Source organism: Phoenix dactylifera, chromosome 10 (genome assembly GCF_051530095.1).
Source record: "Phoenix dactylifera cultivar Ajwa chromosome 10, Ajwa_hap1_PhDact_Kaust_v1.1, whole genome shotgun sequence".
Taxonomy (NCBI): Eukaryota; Viridiplantae; Streptophyta; class Magnoliopsida; order Arecales; family Arecaceae; genus Phoenix; species Phoenix dactylifera.
Window position 1 is genome coordinate 6,454,585 of NC_143199.1, and position 17,187 is coordinate 6,471,771.

A 17,187-nucleotide genomic window follows, 5' to 3' on the forward strand; every position below is an offset into this window, starting at 1 on the left:
TTTTTCTTTCTTGCTTGCTGCTGATCCAAGAGGAGAGGAGAAAGGAGGCATACGGCCACAAGGGGAGAGCTTCTCATATCAATTAGGTCAGCCCCCAAGCCTCCTCTTAAATAGCATCTAGGGCTCCTATTTGGTTTAGTCCAAATCATGAATCAATTGGGTTCAATCTATGCTAGTCCTAATCCAATTAGAACTTGAATGAACCATGACTCAATTGAACTCTTCAATCCTAGTCTAATTAGGAGCCATCTTGATTCATTGGATTAATAATTAATTGGGACTTAAGAAATCCTAATCCAATTAGGACTTGTTTAATTCTAGTCCTAATCCAATTAGGACTCTAATTTGAATTCGAAGTCCTGATCCGATTAGGACTCTAGGAATCCTACTCCAAGTAGGAATCCAAATTTAGATCAAAACTCCTAATCTAATTAGGATTATAGGAATCCTACTCCAAGTAGGAATCCTAGTCCTACTCCTAATAGGATTTCCAGTCCAAGTAGGAATTCCAGTCCAAGTAGGATTCCTGTCCTAATCCAATTAGGACTCTATGAATCCTACTCCAAGTAGGACTCCTAGTCCTACTCCAAGTAGGACTCGTAGTCCTACTCCAAATAGGATTTTCAGTCCAAGTAGGAATTCCAGTCCAAGTAGGATTTCTAATCCTAATCCAATTAGGACTCTATGAATCCTACTCCAAGTAGGACTCTTGTTTTAAGTCCAATTAATCAATTCTCTTTGTTCCTTCTTCAACTTATTATCAATCAAATTGATTACTTGTGATTCCTAATCATGATTCAACCATCGGATCGGTCATTACTTCTAGTGTGTGTGACCCCATAGGTTCTTCTCTGACTGGTAGTGAGATATATTATGATCTCTATCACAATATCATTGAAAACTCCTTTCAAGGGATTGGAACGATTCCAACTCTACTCTTTAGGGTTTATCGATCATCGAGATAATCCCTGTGAGTCCCACCATCCACCAGTGACACCTAGCAGCATGTAGTGGCTACCCAGTAGAATAGAATGATGAACCTCTAGGTGCAGTTATCGTGTGATACAGTCCTACTATCGTGGATCCCTACAGGACGGAGGTCATGGATAACTCGTCAAACCCCTTCGTCTGTCATATGTCAAGATTTATTCGACTCGAGTTCGTTAGTGAAAAACTCTTTCTCCACTTTATATTACTGCCCTGGCCAAGGTCTTAGAACTCAGTCTAACAAATCACATAGGATCACTCCTCTTCTATCAAGGTCGATAGATTCCATGTGAGTGCATACCCTACTCCTACAGTAAACTTACTGCAGCCAATCTACACTACAAGGACCCATATGACTAGAGACCATGTATACGTGTAGTCAAACTACAATAACCTCACTGTGAGTAGCTGAAGCACCGCAGGTCAAAGGACCAGTCATACTACTGCAACATCAAGCAAGTCACTGACGAATGGATAGACATCCAAGTGACTTCTTGTCTTGGTCACGCTCAGTACCCTTGTTCTCTAACAAGCACCTGCACTATCACTTCAGTGTCCCTACACTGTGGACTCAAGTCTCGTCCATCCAGAAGGAAAGTGATCTGTGCACTGATCGGATCGATCACTGTCCTCGTGATGATCCATTGATCAGGAGCATTTAGAAATTAACCACCAATGATACATGGCTCAAATTCTCAACTCTTGAGAATATGCATCATCATCTTATTAATTTCTTGGACGATTCATAGACACATAAACAATATGAATGAAAAGAATGCCCATTTATTAATCAATAATAATAAAGTCAAGTACCAAATTATGTCCTAGAATTAATAATGTGTCAGCCAGATTGGCTTCTAGGGCATACTTCTAACAATCTCCCACTTGCACTAAAGCTAATCAGCCATAAACCTAAGCCCCATCTTCTCAAGATGTGCTTTAGTTTTCTACTGACTTAGCTGCTTAGTGAATGGGTCCGCCACATTTTCTGTGGAGTCTACTCTCTGATCCTGTACTTATTTTTTTTCGAGGTAGTCGCTTATTAGGTTAAACTGCCGCTCTATGTGCTTCGATTTCTGGTGAGATCTTTGGCTCCTTAGCTAGTGCTATGGTGCCTTTGTTATCGCAGTAGAGTGTTATGACATCTGATGACATTACACCTAACTCTGCAATGAACTTTTTAAACCAAAAGATTTCCACTGCACCCTTAGAGACGGCTTAACATTCAACTTCTAAGGTAGAATCTATAATGATCGGTTGTTTGGAACTCTTCCAATTTACTGAACCACCATTGCACATATTCTGATGTAGACTTTCTATCATCAATATGTGTGCATCCTTCTACCTTCAACTCTGATCTTCTCCCAAAGACCAAGAACAAGTCCTTAGTTCTTCTCAAGTACTTAAGACTGTTCTTCACAGCTATCCAGTGCTTTTTGCCTGGATCTGATTGACATATGCTCGTGACATTCACAGCATGTACTATATCAAGTCATGTACATAGCATGGCATACATGAGGCTCCCTATTGCTGATGCATAGGGGATCTTGCTCATGCGTTGAATCTCTTCAGATGTGTTGGGTCACATCTTCTTGGAGAGATTAATTCGATGCGTTAGGGGTAAGAGACCCCATTTAGAGTTTTCCATGCTGAACCTTTTCAACACTTCCTCTATGTACATCTTCTGTGATAGGCCAAGCATCCTTTTAGATCTATCTCTATAGCTCTTTATTTCCAAAATATAGGATGCTTCCCCAAGGTCTTTCATGGAGAATTCTTTTGACAACCAGACCTTGACCGAGGTTAGCATGTGAATATCATTCCCTATCAGGAGGATGTCGTCCACGTACAGTACGAGAAATACGACAGCGCTCCCACTAACCCTTTTGTAAACACACGGTTCCTCTTCGTTTTTGATGAAATCAAACATTTTGATTGCGTCATTGAAACGAGTGTTCCAACTCCGAGATGCTTGCTTTAGTCCATAGATGGACCTTTGCACCTTGCAGACCTTGTGATCTCCATCACTGGAAGTGAAACCCAAAGGCTGTTCTATATAGATATCTTCATCAAGATATCCATTCAGGAAAACAGCTTTCACATCCATCTGCCAGATTTCATAATCATGAAATGCTGCAATGGCAAGCAATGTTCGAATGGATTTTAGCATGGCTACAGGTGAAAAGGTCTCCTGATAGTCAATGCCTTCGCACTGACTATACCCTTTCGCCACAAGCCTTGCCTTATAGGTTTCTACCTCTCCATCCGAACCTATTTTCCTTTTGTAGATCCATTTGCATCCAATAGGTACAATACCTTCTGGTGGGTCTACTAAGGTCCAGACTTGGTTGGAATGCATGGAGTCTAATTGTGACTTCATGGCTTCCAGCCATTTCTCGGAATCGATATCAGATATCGCCTCGTCGTAGGTTTTGGGATCTTGTGTATGATCCCTATCTCCCACTAGGAACATTTTCTCGGTATCCACTTCTAGTATACCTAAGTATCTATCGAGAGGATGGGAGACCCTACTTGATCTGCGAGGTGGTTGAGGAACATCATGTACTGGCTCTGTATGAATGGGTTCGATAGGATCCATGACTCGTTGCTTTTCAGAGACTTTCTCTTCAAGCTCAATTTTCCTCCCACTGCCTCTATCAAGGATAAACTGTTTTTCCAAGAAGATGGCATGACGGCTCACAAACACATTGTGATCCTCTGAGACGTAAAAATTGTATCCTAATGACTCTTTAGGATATCATATAAAATGAGCACTTATGGTCCTAGCCTCTAGCTTGTCTGCCTGTAGTCTCTTGACGTGGGCCGGACATCCCCAAATCTTGAGATGACCAAGACTTGATTTCTTACCATGTCATATCTCATATGGTGCGGTAGGAATGGACTTTAGAGGGAACTCTATTCAACAAGTAAATAGCTGAAAATAGGGCATCTATCTAAAGAAACAAGGGTAAATCAGTGAAGCTCATCATGGACTGGACCATATCAATAGAGTCTGATTCCTCCTCTCTGACACTCCATTGAGCTGAGGTGTACCAGGAGGAGTCCATTATGAAACTATACCATTCTCCTTGAGATAATCACGGAACTCTCCATTAAGGTATTCACTTCCTCGATCTGATCGAAGAACCTTAATGAGTTTTTGTGCTTATTTTTCTACTTCATATCTAAGCTTTTTGAACCTTTCAAAAGTTTCATATTTGTGTCTCATACACATATCCATACCGTGAGTAATCATCGGTAAAATGAAGTAAAAATTACAACCCCTAGCCTGCACATCGAATGGGCCACACACATCAGTGTGTACTAGGGTAAGTATTTCAGTGGACCTCCCTGTGTCCTACAAAGGATAATTTGGCCATCTTTCCTTGAAGGCAGAATTCACAAATCAAATATGACTCGGAAGTTAATGAGCCCAAAAGCTCATGTTTCTCCAATTTGTTTATTCTGTCTTCTCCTATATGGCCAAGCCTGAGGTGCCACAAATACTTTAGATTTATCTCATTTTTGGATCTATTAGATCCTATGGTATTCACTATTTGCTCAGATATATTCACAGATACATCCATATGTATGTGATAGAGACTGTCAATCATAAAACCATGTTGAATCAATTTATTTTTTTTTAAATAAAAATCTTTCTATGCTAAATAAAATGCAGAAATCAAATTTCTGCTAGCAATAGGTAACAACCCCTAAGTATCCTGAGCATATCTGACATACCTTCTGAAGGTCTGTCACCCTTCATGTTCTTTATGCTTCCCATGTATGTAGGACAGTTCCTCTTCCAATGGCCGTCCATGATGCAATGGAAACACTTTTCCTTGCAATTGGCCTTTTTCTTGGAACTTCCTAACTTGGTGTTTTTTTAGTCTTCTGCTTCTTCGCAGGCTTCTTCTTCTTCCAAATAGACTCTCTCTTGAAAGTAGAAACCAACTTGACAGCGAAAACGATGCCCCTTGAACTTCTTCAAGGTCCCTAAGTTAGTTACCAATTTATTTAACAATTCTATTTTGGTGCATACAATCTTGTTCATATGGTAATTTACTATAAACTATTCATATGAAGCTGGAAGGGATTGCGGGATCAAATCCGTTTGCAATTCCTTGTGCATGGTCATGCCAAGCTTCTCAAGCTTCTTCAAGTCCTTTATCATGGTCAAAACATGATCGTGGACAGACTGCCCTTCACGCATCTTTGTCTTAAAGAGCCTCTTGGACACTTCAAAACATGCTGCGCGACTCTGATCATCATACAACTCTTGTAGGTGATTTAATATATCCCTGGCAGTCTCATGTTCTCATGCTAGCATTGTAATTCATTGGACATGGATGCCATTGTGCAGCACCTAACTTTATTGTCATTGTTCGTCCACTTAACAAGCGTCTTACGCTGATCAGTGATCGGACGGATTGGTAACACGGAGATTCCATGGACTAGCATATACCCGAATTTCTCACAATTCAAAACTATTTTTGAAATTTGTTGAGCCAATCTTTATAATTGGGTTTGGTCAAACGGTTGTTCTATAGGATATGAGTTAAGAGTCTAGAAGCTGACTTTATAATCCTCAGAGAGTAAAGATTCTAGTTAGACTTTTGTACTTGATCCTAATCTGTTCTAAGGTCTTTTAGAACAAATGTAACTCCCACTATTTTCTCGAATTCCTCACACTCCCCTGGTAGGAAAATGGAAATCCCACACGACTAGGGTTTCTAGTGGGTACTGCGGTCCCACCGATTTACATGCCACCTCACCTAACAGTTATTGGTGACACATAGATTGATGAATGTACAACTCTTGTACAATGCTTCTCAAGCATGTTGCAGTGCAACTTGGTCTCTAAGCCATGAAAACCTCACCTAACAGTTATTGGTCTCATTTCTTAGTTAAGTCAGACCCACCGTATAACCGTAGGAATAAAGTCGTCATTGGGTCCTCACCTAACAGTTATTGGTGCCCAACCCCACCTTTACCCTACAACATCTCATGTCTATAGAGAGGTCCAGCCCCCCGATGCAACTTGACCACTGTGTCCAGCCGAGACAAATCAACATCAGAAAGGCCTTAGCAGCTCTACTACAGTGGAAGACCTATTGACTTAATATTGGTTAATCAGGTCTTAGTGTTTGCAACTTGAGCTCTTCATAAGAGGTAATCGAACAATTGGCCAGGTAAGCAGGTGGGAGGCTCCCCTTACTCAGAGAGTAAGGTCCTAATTAAGTAACCACCTTTCATGCTTTCCTAGACACCAATTAGATCAATTAATCTAATATGACTTGCTCATGTCGGTTCACTCTCGACTTGATTGAGGAGGTTTTAATTTAGGTCTCAATTGGGTTTGTTACATCACATGTAAACCTATCTACCCGGCTTTCATTCACATCACATGCAAACGGCACATCACAGGCAGTTATAATCGCAGCATCAAAATAAAGCTAAACTTTAAATAGGTGATGATCATGGATTCTAATTAGGTCGTATTACAAGCACATGCACGTCAATCGATCAACTGGTCTTCAACTCTTGAATTGGTTCCAAGCCTCCTTGATTCGATCCTTGATCAACTCTTGATCCAATAGCCATCAACCGCTTAGATCACCTGTTCATCTCATGCCTTGTCTTCAACTTGATCGTTGACGTACATCACATCACAGAAATACAACCAGATATAAAATAAAAATAAAAATAAATTACATCTCCCTTTTAGGAGGCACGCAGGCCCCTCAAAACATTAAATAAGATGCATGCAAGCATCTGAAAAATTACATGACATTACAGCTCACATCGCAGGTCATTACATTTAATACCAAAAGGGTTTGAATTCTATGATCATCACCACATGCAGCAATTATAATTTTCAGATCTGAAAACTAATTGATTATCTTATGACATAGGTTGCTGATCATGCTAATCATGATTCTAAACTTTATAATCCCATTAACAATGCAATTAGAATCATCTTTTTATCACATAAAAATCAGCATGCAAAAATCAGTACCCTAGAAAAAATCTGCATGCAGAAAATTTTCAGCATGCATAATCTTTCAATTTTTAGATCTAATAAGCCTACTAATAATTAATCCTTACCTTAATCTACGAAGCCTAGGCTCTGATACCACTGTTAGAATACCCCGATCATGCCGCTGAAATTTAAAAAAATTTAGATGCAGCAGAAGAGGCATGCGCGGGATCAACCGTTCATCGCATGAACGTTGTTCAAAACCATTCGTAGATAGATAAGGATTAAAAACTTTTAATAACTTTAGGAAGATCAGATCTTCACCTTGTGCGGGTAGATGATCACCGCAAACTGAAGTTCGTGGTTTAGGATGAAGGTTCGCTTGAAGCCGTTCAAGTGCCCGGCCTATACGGGTATCCACACGAAGCAGAGGACCGATCCAATCGCTCTAATCTCCCCGGGGTGCTAGATCCCTTGCAGAGATTGGTTTTGATGGCTGATCACCTCTCTTTCTTTCAACTCTTGAATGCTAGAGGGAGGAGGAAGAAGATGAAAGGATCAAGGAAGAAGATCCAAAAAGCTAGATGCAGCCTTTCCTTTCCTTGCATTGAATCCCAAACGAACGAGGAAGAAGGAGACCACCATGGATCTTTTTCTTTCTTGCTTGCGGCTGATCCAAGAGGAGAGGAGAAAGGAGGCATACGGCCACAAGGGGAGAGCTTCTCATATCAATTAGGTCAGCCCCCAAGCCTCCTCTTAAATAGCATCTAGGGCTCCTATTTGGTTTAGTCCAAATCATGAATCAATTGGGTTCAATCTATGCTAGTCCTAATCCAATTAGAACTTGAATGAACCATGACTCAATTGAACTCTTCAATCCTAGTCTAATTAGGAGCCATCTTGATTCATTGGATTAATAATTAATTGGGACTTAAGAAATCCTAATCTAATTAGGACTTGTTTAATTCTAGTCCTAATCCAATTAGGACTCTAATTTGAATTCGAAGTCCTAATCCGATTAGGACTCTAGGAATCCTACTCCAAGTAGGAATCCAAATTTAATTCAAAACTCCTAATCTAATTAGGATTATAGGAATCCTACTCCAAGTAGGAATCATAGTCCTACTCCTAATAGGATTTCCAGTCCAAGTAGGAATTCCAGTCCAAGTAGGATTCTTGTCCTAATCCAATTAGGACTCTATGAATCCTACTCCAAGTAGGACTCCTAGTCCTACTCCAAATAGGATTTCCAGTCCAAGTAGAAATCCCAGTCCAAGTAGGATTTCTAATCCTAATCCAATTAGGACTCTATGAATCCTACTCCAAGTAGGACTCTTGTTTTAAGTCCAATTAATCAATTTCCTTTGTTCCTTCTTCAACTTATTATCAATCAAATTGATTACTTGTGATTCCTAATCACAATTCAACCATCGGATCGGTCATTACTTCTAGTGTGTGTGACCCCATAGGTTCTACTCTGACTGGTAGTGAGATATATTATGATCTCTATCACAATATCATTGAAAACTCCTTTCAATGGATTGGAACGATTCCAACTCTACTCTTTAGGGTTTATCGATCATCGAGATAATCCCTGTGAGTCCCACCATCCACCAGTGACACCTAGCAGCATGTAGTGGCTACCCAGTAGAATAGAATGATGAACCTCTAGGTGCAGTTATCGTGTGATACAGTCCTACTATCGTGGATCCCTACAGGATGGAGGTCATGGATAACTCGTCAAAACCCTTCGTCTGTCATATGTCAAGATTTATTCGACTCGAGTTCGTTAGTGGAAAACTCTTTCTCCACTTTATATTACTGCCCTGGCCAAGGTCTTAGAACTCAGTCTAACAAATCACATAGGATCACTCCTCTTCTATCAAGGTCGATAGATTCCATGTGAGTGCATACCCTACTCCTACAGTGAACTTACTGCAGCCAATCTACACTACAAGGACCCATATGACTAGAGACCATGTATACGTGTAGTCAAACTACAATAACCTCACTGTGAGTAGCTGAAGCACCGCAGGTCAAAGGACCAGTCATACTACTGCAACATCAAGCAAGTCACTGACGAATGGATAGACATCCAAGTGACTTCTTGTCTTGGTCACGCTCAGTACCCTTGTTCTCTAACAAGCACCTGCACTATCACTTCAGTGTCCCTACACTGTGGACTCAAGTCTCGTCCATCCAGAAGGAAAGTGATCTGTGCACTGATCGGATCGATCACCATCCTCGTGATGATCCATTGATCAGGAGCATTTAGAAATTAACCACCAATGATACATGGCTCAAATTCTCAACTCTTGAGAATATGCATCATCATCTTATTAATTTCTTGGACGATTCATAGACACATAAACAATATGAATGAAAAGAATGCCCATTTATTAATCAATAATAATAAAGTCAAGTACCAAATTATGTCCTAGAATTAATAATGTGTCAGCCAGATTGGCTTCTAGGGCATACTTCTAACACCGGGGGCACGCCGAGAAGGCGCGCGCCGCATCCCCGGCCGTGCCGACGGCACCTCCACGGGCGGGATCGACCGCCCGGGCTTCGGCCGCCAGCGCGGCCCGCAACGGTCCGCACCCCGAGCCGAGCGGCGGATCGGCTCGTCGCCGTTCCGCATCCGGCTGAGGCGCATCGCCGGCCCCCATCCGCTTCCCTCCCGGCAATTTCAAGCACTCTTTGACTCTCTTTTCAAAGTCCTTTTCATCTTTCCCTCGCGGTACTTGTTCGCTATCGGTCTCTCGCCCGTATTTAGCCTTGGACGGAATTTACCGCCCGATTGGGGCTGCATTCCCAAACAACCCGACTCGCCGACAGCGCCTCGTGGTGCGGCAGGGTCCGGGCTGGATGGGGCTCTCACCCTCCCCAGCGCCCCTTTCCAGAGGACTTGGGCCCGGTCCGTCGCTGAGGACGCTTCTCCTGACCACAATTCGGGAGGCGCGGCCTCCCGATTCTCAAGCTGGGCTGGTCCCGGTTCGCTCGCCGTTACTAGGGGAATCCTCGTAAGTTTCTTCTCCTCCGCTTATTGATATGCTTAAGCTCGGCGGGTGGCGCCGCCTGACCTGGGGTCGCGATCCGAGGGGCGGCGTCCCGGCCGGGGGCCGGGGCGCCGCGCACGATGGGGGCGGCAGGGGCCCTTCGCCTCTGGGGTCCGGCGTCACGGCGACAGGATCGCATCAACGTCCACCATCCGCCGTGTCCGTCCCCGCCGGCTGACCGCTCTTCGGGCCGCCGCACCGGGGGCGCGGGGGCCCAATGTTCGCGTCCGGCTCCCCAGGAGCCCATCGTGGCCCGGGGGAAAGGAGCGTCGCTTGGCGTGACGCCCAGGCAGTCGTGCCCTCGGCTGTTAGATGTATGCCCTAGAAGCCAATCTGGCAGACACATTATTTATTCTGGGACAGAAATTTGTACTTGACTTTATTATTATTGAATAATAAATGGGCATCTTTTTTATTCATATTGTTTATGTGTCTATGAATCGTCCAAAGAATTAATAAGATGATGATACATATTCTCAAGAGTTGAGAATTTGAGCCATGTATCATTGGTGATTAATTTCTAAATGCTCCTGATCAATGGATCATCACGGGGACGGTGATCGATTCGATCAGTGCACAGATCACTTTTCTTCTGGCTGGACGAGACTCGAGTCCACAGTGTAGAGACACTGAAGTGATACTGCAGGTGCTTGTTAGAGAACAAGGGTACTGAGCGTGACCAAGATAAGAAGTCACTTGGATGTCTATCCACTCGTCAGTGACTTGCTTGATGTTGCAGTAGTATGACTGGTCCTTTGACCTGCGGTGCTTCGGCTACTCACAGTGAGGTTATTGTAGTTTGACTACACGTATACATGGTCTCTAGCCATATGGGTCCTTGTAGTGTAGATTGGCTGCAGTAAGTTCACTGTAGGAGTAGGGTATGCACTTACATGGAATCTATCGACCTTGATAGAAGAGGAGTGATCCTATGTGATTTGTTAGACTGAGTTCAAAGACCTTGGCCAGGGCAGAAATATAAAGTGGAGAAAGAGTTTTTCACTATCGAACTCAAGTCAAATAAATCTAGACATATGACAGACGACGGGGTTTGACGAGTTTTCCATGACCTCCGATCTGTAGGGATCCACGATAGAAGGACTGTATCATACGATAACTGCACCTAGAGGTTCATCATTCCATTCTGCTGGGTAGCCACTACATACTGCTAGGTGTCACTGGTGGATGGTGAGACTCACAGGGATCATCTTGATGGTCGATGAACCCTGATGAGTTGAGTTGGAATTGTTTCAACCCATTGAAAGGAGTTTTCAATGATATTGTGATAGAGATTGCAATATATCTCATTACCAGTCAGAATAGAACCTATGGGGTCACACACATTAGAGGTATTGACCGATCCGATGGTTGAATGTGATTAGGAATCACAAATAATCAATTAGATTGATAAATGAAAACCCGCTAAGAGTTAGTGGCTAGAAGAAGGAATAATTGCAATCGGATTGTAATTTAATTTAATTAATTGGATTTAATTAATTGGACTTGATCATGAGTCCTACTTGGAGTGGGAATCATGGAGTCTTAATTGGATTAGGATTTCAAATTAAATTAGAGTCCTACTTGGAATAGGATTTCTAATGTCCTAATTGTCTTAGGGCTGAAATTTGAACAAGTCCTGATTAGATTAGGATTTTCTTAAGTCCTAATTAATTTTAAATTTAATCTAATTAATTTCATGACTCCTAATTGGATTAGGATTGAAGATTTCAATAGAGTCATGGTTCAATTAAGTCCTAATTAGATTAGGATTGGGAGGAAATTGAAATAGGTCCATACAAGTCCTATTTTGACTAGGATTGGACTCATGCACTAGACCCAAATTAAATCACCCATTAATTTGATTAAGTGGCAGATTTAAATGGATAAGAGGGAGGGGAATATGCCCCTCCCTTTGAGCCATGCGTGGGAGAAAAAGGAGGGGCGCATGCCCCTCCTAGGTGGCATGAAATAGAGATAAGGATGAGCTCCTAAAAAATAGGAGCTCATCTTTATCCCTTTGCAATTAAAAAGGGAGCATGGAATTTCGGCCAAAAAGAATGTTTTTCTCCTCATTCCAGCCGTGAGCACCCTTCTCCATCTTCCTCCTTTGAGCCACAATCAAGAGAAGAAAAAGAAAAGCTTGGGACGCCCTCTTCCTTCTTCATCTTGGTTCCAAAAAGGAAGAAAAAGAGAAAGGCTGCGGGTCTTGTTTTCTTCTTCCTAAATCCATCCTTCTTCTTCTTCCTCTCAAGCCAATCAAAGGTTGATTCAAGGAAGAGGACTTCAGCCATCCATAGCCATCTCTGCAAGGGAGCTAGCACCCCGGTGAGATCCAAAGGCTTCGATCGAGTCAGTACTTAGTGTGGATACCTGTAGAGGCCGGACGCGTGTGCGGCTTCCACTGAGCCTTGATCAAATACCACGTAAATCAGATTTGCGGAGACCATCTACCCGCACAAGGTGAAGATTTGATCTTCTTAATGATTTTAAAATGGTTTAAAATAATTTAATTCTAATCTATCTACAAACGAAAGGTTTTAAAATACGTTCATGCGATGAACGGATCCCGCATATATTTTTCCGCTGCAATCTGAAAATTATTTCGAAATTTTTATGGCATATGAGGGATCCTAACAGTGGTTTCAGAGCCATGGTTATGTAGATTAAGATTAGAATTAAATTTTTCAAGGCATTTTAGATCTGAAATTTAAGGGATTATGCTTGCTGAAAATTAAGTATGCAGAATTTTTAGCTTGTTGTTTTTTCTGCATACTAATTAATGGATGCTTAGATTAATGATTCTAATACATTAATAATGTGATTACAAATATTTAGAGTCAAATCTAGCATGATCAGCAAGTCATGAGATGGAATAATCAATTAAATTACAGATCTGAAAATAATTTTTTATGCATGTGATGCGTATGGTGATGATCATGGATGGACCCTTTGAATGTGCTGAAATGTTCTGCGATGTTCTGTGATGTATGTAATTTTAATTTTCAGATGCCTGCGTGCATCTTAAATTTATGTATTAGAGACCTGCGTGTCTCAATGAAAAGGGTTGTAATTTTATTTTTATTTTTATTTAATTTTTAAAGCAATCTGGGATGTAATCTGTGATGTGTGTTGCACGTCGATGGTTGATCGATATGTACATCAACAAGCTCAACATGCGCGGATCAAGATCAAGGGTTGATTGAAGATGGATCAAGGAGTTGATCACAATTGGACCTAGAGGATCAAAATCGAGTCAAGAGTTGAAGACGATCAAACCAATTGACGTGCATGTGCTTGTAAAATGACCCTATCCTGGATCCATGATCATCACCATTTAATTTTATTTTTGATAAATACCTGGATGTTTAATGCTTATGATTATGCGGGTAGACTTATATTTGCATGAGATGTGAATACGCGATCGAGTGAGACCTAAATCGAAACCTCCCTAATCAGTCGAGGGTGAACCAACATGAGTTAGTCATATTAGATTAATTGATCTAATTGGTGTCTAGGCAAGCCTATAAGGTGGTTACTTAATTAGGACCTTACTCTCTGAGTAAGGGGAGCCTTCCACCTGCTTACCTGGCCAATTGTTGGATTACCTCTTATGAAGAACTCAAGTTGCAAATACTAAGACTTGATTATGCAATATTAAGTCCATAGGTCTTCCACCGTAGTAGAGCTGCTAAGGTCTTTCCGGCGTTGATTTGTCTCGGCTGGACACAGTGGGCAAGTTGCATCGGGGGACTGGACCTCTCTATTAGACATGAGATGTTGTGGGGTAAAGGTGGGGTTGGGCACCAATAACTGTTAGGTGAGGACCCAATGACGACTTTATTTCTGCAGTTATATGGTGGGTCTGACTTAACTAAGTAATGGGGCCAATAACTGTTAGGTGAGGTCTTCATGACTTAGAGACCAAGTACCACTGCAATTTGCTTGAGAAGCATTGTACAAGAGTTGTACACTCATCTATTTATATGTCACCAATAACTGTTAGGTGAGGCGGCATGTAAATCGGTGAGACCGCAGTACCCACTAAAAATTCTAGTCGTAGGGTTTTCGTTTCTCCATCAGGGGAGTATGAGGGATTCGAGAAAATAGTGGGAGCATATTTGTTTTAAAAGTCCCTAGAACAAATTAAGTTCAAGTACAAAGTCTAACTAGAATCTTTACTCTCTACAGATCACAATGTCAGCTTCAAACCCTTTGACCCGAATCCTTGAGACCAACAGACTAACCGGAACCAACTATAAAGACTGGCTTAGGAACCTGAAAATTGTTCTGAGTTGTGAGAAAATAGGGTATGTGCTCGAGAATGATATCCCTAGGCTACCAGCACGTCCTACTGATGATCAGCATGAGATGCATCAGAAGTGGACTGATGACGACATTAGGGTCAAGTGCTATATCATGGCATCCATGACTAACGAACTTCAATGCCAGCATGAGAACATAAAGACTGCTAGGGAAATACTGGCTCACCTGCAAGAGTTGTATGGTGAGCAGAGCCGCACTGCACGCTTTGAAGTGTCCAAGAGGCTCTTCAAGGCAAAGATGCGCTAGGGGCAGTCTGTCCATGATCATTGTCTGACTATGATCAAGGACCTCGAGGAGCTTGAGAAGCTCGGTATGTCCATGCATAAGGAACTGCAGATAAATCTGATCCTGCAATCCCTTCCTGATTCATTTGGTCAGTTTATAGTAAACTACCATATGAATAAAATTGAATGCACGAAGACCGAGTTGTTGAACATGTTGGTAACTGCTGAAGGGGCCTTGAAAGGTTCAAGGGGCTCTGTTCTGGCTGCTGAGCTGACTTCTGGTTCCAAGAGAAAGTCTACTTGGAAGAATAAGAAGCCTGCAAAGAAGCACAAGAAAGACAAAAAGCCTAAGAAGGAAGTTCATAAGAAAAAGGCTGATGACAAAGGAAAATGTTTCCACTGCAACGTCAACGGCCACTGGAAAAGGAACTTCCCTTCATACCTCGAGAGCCTGAAGAACAAAAAGGACACACCTTCTGAAGGTATGTTAGACTTGCTCGTAATTGAAACTAACCTTACGGTTTCTTCTACTTCTAATTGGGTTATAGATTCTGGTTCTAGTGCTCATTTGTGTACTACTATGCAGGGTCTAAAGGAAAGTAGGAGGCTGGCGGAAGGTGCAGTGACCCTTCGGGTTGGCAACGGGGCAAGAGTTGCTGCTGTAGCTGTGGGCACCTATCCTCTGTGATTACCGTCTGGATTTAGTTTATTACTTAGAGACTGTTATTATGTCCCTGCTGCTAGCAGAAATTTGATTTCTGTTTCATGTTTAGCACAGGATGGTCATGTTATGACATTTGATAAAGACTGCTGTTCTATTTATTTCAAAAATAAATTAGTTGCACGTGGTTTCATGATTGACAGTCTCTATCACTTGCATATTGATGTGTCTGTGAATGTGTCTGAGCAAGTGGTGAATGCCATAGGATCTAAAAGATCCAGAGATGAGATAAACCAGAAGTATTTGTGGCACCTCAGGCTTGGCCATATTGGAGAGGACAGAATGAACAAAATGGAGAAAGATGGGCTTCTTAGCCCATTGACTTCTGAGTCATATCCATTTTGTGAATCCTGTCTTCAAGGAAAAATGGCTAGATTACCTTTTGTAGGACATGGGGAGACGACCACTGAAATACTTACCCTAGTACACACTGATGTGTGTGGCCCATTTGATGTATCAGCCAGGGGTCGTTATTCATACTTCATTACCTTTACCGATGACTATTCACGATATGGGTATGTGTATCTTATGAGATACAAATCTGAGTCTTTTGAAAAGTTCAAAGAGTTCAGAAATGAAGTAGAAAAACAGACAGAAAAAACCCTTAAGGTTCTTCGATCAGATCGAGGAGGAGAATACCTTAGTGGGAAATTCCGGGACTATCTCAAGGAGAATGGCATAGTCTCACAATGGACACCTCCGGGTACACCTCAACTCAACGGGGTGTCAGAAAGAAGGAATCAGACTCTATTGGATATGGTCCGATCCATGATGAGCTTCATAGATCTGCCTATGTTTCTTTGGGGAGATGCCTTATTATCCGCGATTTATTTATTGAATAGAGTTCCCTCTAAATCCGTTCCTACCACACCGTATGAGATATGACATGGTAAGAAGCCGAGTCTTGGTTATCTCAAGATTTGGGGATGTCCGGCCCATGTCAAAAGAATGCAGGCGGACAAGTTAGAGCCTAGGACCATAAGTGCTCGTTTCATTGGATATCCTAAAGAGTCATTAGGATACAATTTTTACGTCTCAGAGGATCACAATGTGTTTGTGAGCCGACATGTCGTCTTCTTGGAAAAACAGTTTATCCTTGATAGAGGCAGTGGGAGAAAAATTGAGCTTGAAGAGAGAGTCTCTGAAAAGCAACAAGTAATGGATCCTATAGAACCTATTCACATAGAGCCAGTACACGTTGTACCTCCTCCACCTCGTAGATCAAGTAGGGTCTCCCATCCTCCCGATAGATACTTAGGTATACTAGTAGAGGATACAGAGGAAATGTTCCTCATGGGAGATAGGAAACATATACAAGATCCCAATACCTACAACGAGGCGATATCTGATATCGATTTCGAGAAATGGCTGGAAGCCATGAAGTCAGAGATAGACTCCATGTATTCCAACCAAGTTTGGACCTTAGTAGATCCACCAGAAGGTATAGTACCTATTGGATGTAAATGGATCTATAAAAGGAAGATAGGTTCGGATGGAAAGGTAGAGACCTATAAGGCAAGGCTAGTAGCGAAAGGGTATAGTCAGCATGAAGGCATTGACTATCAGGAGACCTTTTCACCTGTAGCCATGCTGAAATCCATTCGAACATTGCTTGCCATTGCAGCATTTCATGATTATGAAATATGGCAGATGGATGTGAAAACTGCTTTCCTGAATGGATATCTTGATGAAGATATCTATATGGAGCAGCCTTTGGGTTTCACTTCCAGTGATGGTGATCACAAGGTCTGCAAGCTGCAAAGGTCCATCTATGGACTAAAGCAAGCATCTCGGAGTTGGAACACTCGTTTTAATGATGCGATCAAATCGTTTGAGTTCATCAAGAACGAAGAGGAACCGTGTGTTTACAAGAAGGTTAGTGGTAGTGCT

The 17,187-nt window shown here is 42.0% G+C and overlaps 1 protein-coding gene and 1 pseudogene across 1 annotated transcript; one reads left to right on the top strand and one right to left on the bottom strand.

Moving 5' to 3' along the window:
* Nucleotides 1–10,062, bottom strand: part of LOC148702199 (25S ribosomal RNA) — a 13,363-nt pseudogene extending 3,301 nt beyond the window's left edge.
* A 4,679-nt stretch (nucleotides 10,063–14,741) lies between these two features.
* LOC148702200 (uncharacterized) lies at nucleotides 14,742–15,315 on the top strand. Its single transcript, XM_088705270.2, has 2 exons — nucleotides 14,742–15,058; nucleotides 15,163–15,315. The coding sequence occupies exons 1-2, from the start codon at nucleotides 14,749–14,751 to the stop codon at nucleotides 15,177–15,179; spliced, it is 327 nt and encodes a 108-aa protein (XP_088561396.2). The 5' UTR covers nucleotides 14,742–14,748; the 3' UTR covers nucleotides 15,180–15,315.
* The last annotated feature ends 1,872 nt before the right edge of the window (nucleotides 15,316–17,187 follow it).

Bases quoted from the DNA above. Each gene is read 5' to 3' on its own strand.
- LOC148702200 (XM_088705270.2), top strand. From the start codon at position 14,749: ATGAATAAAATTGAATGCACGAAGACCGAGTTGTTGAACATGTTGGTA.